Here is an 8826-nt window from a genome sequence, read left to right on the forward strand (position 1 = left end):
TCGAAAAAGAAGTCAAAATGTAGTGTAAATGCAAATTATGATACAAAACAGCATTAATGATCTCACATTACCTTTTGAGTGCCAATTTTTAACGATAAAAGAGGGAAAATTCAAAAATCGAGTGTCGCTCTACCATGAAATTAGCATCTTCCTCCTGCGAACGTTTTCGAAGGTGTGATTGAAAAATCTTGATAATTGAGTACAAAACATGAAGATAATGCCTTACCGAACCGTCCCGTCGTGGAAGTCACCCGCGAAATAGCTTTACTTCTTTTATTTCACTGATCAAAAAATGTAAACAAACCGCCTCCAGAGTATTGCCATAATTGGGCTCTCATACACTCTTTGTACCAGTTATCGACATAGTGGAAATAACACGATTTCCAACTTTAAACAGTAGAATTGATTGCATACCAGCTAAATTTATTCATTTGTTCTCACTAGGCAACATACATTCATCGGTTGAAACAGTTTATCAGGATGAAAACATACATTTCGTAACGGAGGTCCATTAGCCAACTGCTAAGAAGGTGACATATATGTGAGGCAAAATTTTCAAATGTTCATTTTTCGAAGTTTATTGCACGAATGTTCTTTTCAAGGTTTAGTTACCATCAAAAACAAATAGTTTAATCATTCCTGTGAATATAAGCCATTATAGTCTAGTGAAACAATAAGAAAAATCTGTTTTTGTTCCCACTATTGCCATAATTGGTACTATAGCCATAATTGGTACTTCTACCCTACAAGCCGTCTACTCTTTAATGAGTAAAGGCCCTTTACTCTTTTTATGAGTTAAACTAGTTTCTCTCAAAGAGGGTACTTTTTTACCCTTTAAAGGGTACTTTGGTCTTACAGTGCATCCTGGCGGTGGCGGATGGGAATGAAACAATCAAGCAATACCAATGAATATGAAGGTAAGTTCGGTTTTCCCATGGCATCTCGATATTTAGAAATTTTATCTAAATTTTTCAGTTCAACTCAGGGAAGAGCTCCATTGCGATCATCGGGAGCTAGCCGGAAAGAATTGTGGGAAGAACTACAACAAGCTTGTGGATTATGAATCTTATCGAAGCAGCATGCCGCGGCAAGAAGTGGATGTGATTGGCATTGCAATCAACACTGAGCATCAAATACAATATAATGGATCACAAATGATAAACAATTGCAAGATTTGAGTGAAAATAAATACGTTTCATACGAATATTAAGCGTTATTTTATTTTTGTTTTGTTTTTGTTCACAACAGGAAAAAATGGCTAATTTTATTCAGTGTTCAGGATTTTAAACATTTATGCATAAATTAAATAATTTCCAAAAAATCATTTCCGGATATAAAATCTGTTTATACTAACCATGTTTAAAATTTCAAAATGCATCACAATGAGTAAATAGACCAAATATGGTTTTAGAATGGTATTTAAGCCATCCAGTATAATATTTTCTTAGCGTGAACAAGCAATTCATAGCCGTCGAAAAAATGAACAACGATACCAATGGCACTAGTCTTCAAACATAACTCAAACTAGACTTAGGGTATTCGGATATTCCATTAATGTGAGATCTATCATATGTATCATTTCATTTTTTCCTTATATTCAAAACATGTGTCTTAGAGATCTAATGTACTAAACTAAATGTTCTATACAACATTTTCTCACCAATTCTCGAGATCACCCTCGACCACTTCGATCACCTTATACTCTTGACCTTCTTCCAGCTCCAGGTCTATATCTCCCTCAATTATTTCTATCAGTTCTTCCGTCTCTTCTTCACCGTCTAGTTTCTCCCGCGAATTACTGCTATCGCCGTCATCATCGTCATCCACTTCCATCGTTTCAATGTCTGCTTGTTGCACTTGCACATCATCTCCGTCTTCATCGTCGTCCGTGTACGCTTCGTAATAGTAATCATGCACGATCGTCGTCTCCTCCACTTCATTCATCACCACCTCGATCTCCGTCGTTTCCTCTATCGTCTGTGCTTCTGCCTGAACACTTGATTGTTGCTGAACGTTTGCCTGCTTTTCTTTGCTGCTACTTAATGACTCCTTTTGAGGCACCGCCTTTCCCGATTGCCCAGATTGGTTCGAGCTTTCATCACGATCGATACTTTCCGTATCGGAGCATATCCGCAGCTGTCTTGGGTTCAGAGAACTCGTTGCTGGTTCAGCAGGATGACCGCCGCTTCCATTGTCATCGTCGTCGCTGTCGTCGTCCGAATCGACTTCGATGATGTCCGTTCGCGGTTCGATGATCGCACAATCATCGTCTTCATCCGGCTCCTCTGACTCCGGAGATTCCGGCTGTGGTTCTGGCGCTTTTTCTTCAACAGCTTTGGGTGTACTTTTCTCCACGAGGGGTTCTGTTGGCGACTTGTCTTCGGTCGGCTTAGTAGCTGGTGGGCTTTCTTCAGTTGGCTTATCAGTTGAAGTTTCCTTTTCTGTGGGCGTTTCTTCGCCAAGTTTGTCGATGAGTGGACCTAGATCGCATTTATTGGTATATCCCATGTTCCGAATATCCTTCACGCAGCTTTGCTCTACCCCATTGAATCGCCCAACGGCGTACTCGAGAAGGTAACCTAGGGAGTGATAGAGGTACTTGATGTCCCTCGAGTCGGCGGCATTTTTGTACGGATTCGAGTTCAGTAAGTTGTTGATTTTGGAAACCACGTGCAAAGAGATTTCGGCGATGTTGATCAGTCGGTTCTCGAACTCTTTCATTTGGTTGCCGAACTGAGTTTCCTCGTGGGTCTTATGCATCAAGGCTTGCAGGGAAGATAACGTGGGAGGATACACGACTGGTCCTATAGTCGTGTCGGATGATGCATTCGCGCGAAGAGCTGCTGGTGTCCGTGCAGGTTGAACGACTGATCGTCGATTGGTGTAGGTTTTCGAGGGTCTCGTGCTGTGTGTGCTGGTGAGTGGTGTTGGCAAGACTGATAACGATCGTGCAGGGCCTGTCGGTAATTCTAAAACTGGCGATCCACTAACAGCCGGTCCATTTGGCTTTGGGAGTTGTGCTGAAGATGTTGGAGACTTTGACTGCGGTTGCGGCCGTGTTGGAAGTTGATGGTGTGGAGGTTCTGTTTCCGGACCTGAACTCTTTTTCGGTTGACGTCGCACTTGTATCAGCTTTCCATTGGGTAGACGAAAGGTTTCCTGCAGAGCCGCAATCCGCAGGTCAACCACGTATCCGTTGATGGTGTGATAAAGCGGTGGACCATCTGCTATAGCTGAGCTGGTTTTTGACTTAGCATCGGTATTAACCGTTGTTTCAGATTTATTGGTTTGTGAGTTTGAACCTTTGGTTTCCTTAACCTTTTTGGACTTCTTGTTGCTTTTGGATTTTTTAAAAGCATGTGCTTTATCACTGGAAATAAAGAATAAAAAGAACCTTGCCATTTAAAATGTTAAATGTTATTGCGAAGCAACTCTATGTTTCATACAATTTGAGAAAAATAATATGAAACAAAATCAATGTACAGACGTTTAGAGAGCTAAAAGCAGTAGAGTCTGTAAATCTTGTAAACCTTGTCGTTAGAGTAATTTCAATATTGCAGTACAACCGAAAATATGAAAACAACAATTATTTCCATCACCAACGCAGTTTCGTGTACAATACAGAATTGGACAAAATAATTGCAACTTTTTTTATTGTCCATATAAAATGATCAATTTTGGTAGACTAGATCTCAGTTATTTTTGAACTGATTTGGATGAAATTTTCGCAGCACGTTAGACATAGCTTAAAATGTTACATATATTTTTCTTACAACTTTCATCATTTTGGACTGTGGATGTTGACTTTTTTTTATTTTTTTTTTACACATACTGTTTCTAAATATTGCTGTGTGCGTTTGAAATGCAAATATCAAATGCGGGAACACCAAACGCGGTATGGTTTTTGTGGTGCCTTGCATTAATGAGCAGTCGTAAGTAAATAGTTTCACCTTGCAGCGATGTACAAACCTTGTCATTAAGGTTGCATTAGATGGAAATTGAGTAGTTTGGATTGAGACTGTGAATGTGACAGTTTAGCGAGGAGTGCGGTTCAGAGAGGGAGACTCGTTGACTGTGGATTATGTAAAGTGGAAGCCGAAAGTTAGAGAATACAATATCGAGCTCTATAGATTATAGAACGCGGAACTGTGCACCAGAAAGTGGTGGAGTACAACAGTTTTCAACAAGGAAGGCGAAGTCGAAGATTGATTTTCATTGCTAGGTTGGCGGTGATATGGGGCTCTGCACAAAACTCTGTCTCTCTCTTTCCCTCCTTCGTGAAATTAGTAAACAACAAGGCCAGTAAACGTCAAAAACTCATGCAAAATCAAAACAGTTTGCATCACATCGAATCATAAATAGCCGTTTGAGTGAAATTTCATGCCAGCAAACGTAGCAGACATTAGCAATAATTAATCTTCTGCTTAGATTCATCAGCAACTTTGAAAAAAACTGCTCCGCCGACTGAGGTTTTCAATAACAGTTTACTTTGAACACAATACTTTTCACTTTTTCAGCCATAAAAACGGTGGGCTGCATTTGACGTTTCGTGAGAGGGGAATCTGGGCTGCATATGACGTAAATATTTTTCCTCTTCGCGAGTTTCTCTCAGGAATTGATTTGCACGTCAAACGCAAACAGCAATGGAGGAGTGTGGGAGTGAACAATGACCACCTTCTGAGTAGACGGTATTCAGCATGTAATCAGCTTCCACAGTGATACCAACACAAACGTAAGAGCGGAGAACTGACTTTGCACTTCGTCGCCACCTGTTCATTAGGCGAGGTGTACTAGTTTTGGCCACCCTATTACACTTGGATAATGAATCTATGTTGCAGGTAAGTTTGAATATCCACCGTAGTGGAACATTTAAAGTTTGATACGACGAATAATAGCGCTTACGACGAAGTAGAACAAAACCCTAATTCCCTTTCAGTTAACCGTCGCGTGTTATTTCTGCTGGGGTTCCTTTTTCGGACTTTCGCTAATTATTATCGCTTGCCTGTTGGTCGTAATTACACCACATGTATGACGAGTGTATATGAGAGTTCGTGCGTTCAAATGTCACTATGCTTTAAACCATATCTATTTTCATTATCAGAAATGTTTACGATATTTTTAAAGTACGCCATCAATGGCACGCGTTGAAGGTATCTATCGATATTTTATCAATCAATAATAAGATTGGAAATCAACAGAATATATTCGGGAACTGCAACAATATTATGCAGGTTCTTTTATGTAGGGTCGCAACACATATTTATTCTCTGAATCCCTTGAAGTGTTCTTCCAAGAAAGTTGCCCATATAGTTATGCAGTCGACTCTCCATATCTCGATGTAATTTCCATTCATGATTTTCTCTTCATATGTCCTTCTTCCCCAGCGTCCTCTATCATGGTCGCGTATTATATTTGCCTATACGCCGAATATCGAAGGATACTAGACCAGATTTTCGCAATCCTGAATAATGTAGAAACTTGGAATGACGTCTGATTGTTTATTATTTTCCCTACTTTCCTGACAATAGAGCGGTTTCTAGTATTCATTCAAAAATGTTCTTTGTCTCGATCTCCCCCTATCTCGATGGTCCCTTTGATATAGGGATGTGGAGAGTCGACTGTACAATCAACTCTTCCTTATACGATATTTCGCATCTAGATACCGAGTTAGAGAACCATACTAAAAGTTGGTTTCCATGGCTACCTCGATGGTCCCTTGGATCGCATTTGCGCTTATTTCACGTTTTACTATATTAATTTTTATACCGTGCGATGATTTGTGTTTTTTTAAACTCTTTATTTACATATGAGCAAGTTCTTCACCTGACTGGGAAACTGATTTGTGATCTATAACTCGACACCTCCCTAATTTGATGGTCCCTTAAACATAGTGACATGGAGAGTTGACTGTAATTGCTTAATTTACTCTTTTAATGTATTCGAATTCTCTGAGCAGAATCTCAAAAAAGAAACTTAAAAGTAGATTGGAGTACCTTGTATCTTTTGATTCCGCCCTAAATGCTTATCTTTGACAGATACGCGTATTTCGACTACCACTTGCTGTCTTCTTCAGTGTCAGTTACTCTTGAAAGGAATTGAAAGGTACAAGGTACTCCAATCTGCTTAACTTAGTTTTATCAAATAATGATTATCCAGCTTTTTAAAAGCGCTAATGGCTGCCGCAAATACGCTCACTTTCTGGTAGGGAACAGTCGATTTGACGTTTGGCTTGGGTCGTTTTATATTGAGCTGACCCAAGCCAAACGTCATATCGACTGATCCCTATCAGAATGCGAGCCTGTTTGCGGCAGCCATTAGCGCTCGTAATAACCTGGATAGTGTTTCCTAACACAGAATACTTAGATATAAAAAATAATGTAATGTTCAAAACGATACTAATAAAGAAATTAGAAAATGAATGAAAAGTAACCGTATATCAGTCCCATTACAGACTTTCGTACCATGGAACCAGCCTACTGACACCGCCCATTGGAAAATAACGAGCAAACATCTCTGGTTCCCACTGGGAAGTGGTTCCCACTGACAACTCAATGTTTGTAAACAAAAAGTCGTTTAGGGACTAACAATCAAGGAGGGCGAAATATTTTTTGCCGAAAAATTTTTTTTCTCACAACAACAGTTATGTTAACACAAATAAACGGTTGCAAACTATCCGTTTGCAGTACAGAAGTTAATTTGAGTTGATATGGTTAGCGTGGAACACATTAAAATATCGGAGAAAAATTACCCTAATATGATTACGCCAATGCACGTTGTTGCTCTTGGGTTTGATGTTGACCTCGAAAACATGGTTGCCTAGCACCGGGCTGCATGGAACACAAAAATGTAACTTGTTTTGATCATCTTTATATTTTTCTCGGAAAGACATCGTAATGAAAAGCAAGATGTGAAAGTTTCATTAAGGTGATTATAAAACGTTGAAAACCAATCAAATTGCTTGCTTGCTGGTGGTGACCAATGGGATAGATTTTCAACGCGAAGCACTGTTTGGTTCTCAAGTCTTGTGCTCTTGAAAATTTGAGGTGTGGCTTAAGATTGGAACATCGTCCAAACCTCTGGAATTTTTTGAATATTCGTTTGGAAAACGAGTTTGAAAACTTTACAGTCCATTATCTCAATGCCTACTTTTTACAGATGGGACTGACTTGCGATTCACGGCAGTATAGTCAAAGACACATTAAAGACCCCCGTGCCCCTTGCAGTTGCCCAAAATTTTATGGCTCATAAGGTAATCTAGAATGCCGTGAAAAGTGTACTGCGATCTGTCAAACTTGGGTACCTTTTGCACTACCGAGGGACCAAATGCAGTACTAAAAGTGGTACCCAATCTGAGCCCGAGTCGGACGGACCAGGTATAGTTCTTAAGAAATGATAAAGTATTTTGTCTCAGTCTCAGTGTAATGTTCTAACTTGTCTTCATAAGGGTTAAAATCAATCCTCTGTGCCGAAGTAAGTCAAATGAATGGTATAAGTTTTCCTAATAAAGTTATTCATTTCTGATAACGATAAAACTATCATTAAATCAATGTATCTTTTACTGTCCGTTGTAAAAAAAAAAGTCCAAAATACTTACATTATTCCCGGCGGGCATCGCGGAACCGAGTTCCGTATCAGCACCCGGTCGTTGTTCGACTTGGTCACCACCTGGTTCTTCTCGAAGTGCATATGGCAAAGTTTCATCTTTTCCCTGTCCAGCTGTTTCTCATTCATCTTAGTCGGGTTATGGTCGTTGATGAAGTCGATCCACTTTTGCAACAGTTCCGGCTCCTTTGGAAAACTGCGGAAAGAGGGCGCAGCACGAAGCACACATACAAATCAGTATCAGTGTGAGAGATCATAGTAGGCTACTCTTTGCCTACTCGCCTACTTTACCTTTGGCTCTCATAGAAAAAAAAAACCTAGCAAAAGCAACATCCGCTCGAAGGGAACTCACCTGAAGAAGGATATCTTGCCATTCTTTTTCCGTTGATTGCCGCACTTATCGAATATGCAGTACACAAGAACCATAGTTTAATATCACTTTTCAGGGCAAAATTAGTAAATTATCTTCACGACAAAAATGATGCCGATGCAAACATTTGCTTTTTGAGATATGACAGTTGGATGTTCCGGTACCGAACCCTTGGGGACGGTATACCGTTTGGCGCGGCCAGTTCCACTTCCGACCAAAAGATAGTAGCACACCGGCAGAGCTTCGAAAGCTCACCTTCTTTGGCGTCCATTTTGAATTACGACCCGAAGCATGGTTGTTGTCCATGCTACAGCGTGCTTTTGTGTCGGCGAAGACATCTGGTGGCAAATACCGGAAGCATTTCGTTGCATTAATTATACTTTGTACTTCCGGTTCTTGTAATGTTACCAAAGCTTTTAAAAATCAATAGTCCAAAACGGATTACCGTTATTTCAAAACAAATTACTGTTCAAAACTCAAGTTTGATTCAAATTTTCAAAATTTAAAAATCAATCCTCTTGATTTTTTATCTGATCACCGAAGCATATCTCTCGAAGCAATAAATGAACCAAACATCGCTTTTTAAACTCCATAAATAAGCATGAGATCCCTAAAGTGCCGCATATTTTCCAATTATCGCCGAATCATAAATTATCCGCTCAGCGGAACTTCCACTTCGACTTGAGTCTTCCAAAATGAGCTTTCTGGAGGTGCTTCCACACTGCGTTCAAACTTGTATGCAATATCCCCGGCAGTTGCAAGCTAATCCAATGTAGAAAAGGCGACAATCACCCAACATGGCGAGCTTTTGCCTTGCTTGCCCTTTTTAGCACACGATGTCAGCACGGGCGCTG

General features: G+C 40.0%; 1 protein-coding gene and 1 long non-coding RNA gene across 2 annotated transcripts; one reads left to right on the forward strand and one right to left on the reverse strand.

The window, feature by feature from the left end:
* Window positions 1–1573: 1573 nt before the first annotated feature.
* Window positions 1574–8141, reverse strand: LOC5577239. The gene is made up of 3 exons (XM_001656295.2): window positions 7955–8141; window positions 7595–7798; window positions 1574–3370 (listed from the first exon to the last, which is right to left on the reverse strand). Exons 1-3 carry the CDS (start codon window positions 8026–8028, stop codon window positions 1657–1659), a joined length of 1992 nt encoding a protein of 663 aa, XP_001656345.2. The 5' UTR covers window positions 8029–8141; the 3' UTR covers window positions 1574–1656.
* LOC110678599 lies at window positions 6063–7195 on the forward strand. Its single transcript, XR_002501770.1, has 3 exons — window positions 6063–6102; window positions 6452–6924; window positions 7156–7195. It is a non-coding gene; the product is annotated as an uncharacterized LOC110678599 (long non-coding RNA).
* Window positions 8142–8826: the final 685 nt, after the last annotated feature.

The sequence above is a fragment of the Aedes aegypti genome, chromosome 3, assembly GCF_002204515.2.
Source record: "Aedes aegypti strain LVP_AGWG chromosome 3, AaegL5.0 Primary Assembly, whole genome shotgun sequence".
Taxonomy (NCBI): Eukaryota; Metazoa; Arthropoda; class Insecta; order Diptera; family Culicidae; genus Aedes; species Aedes aegypti.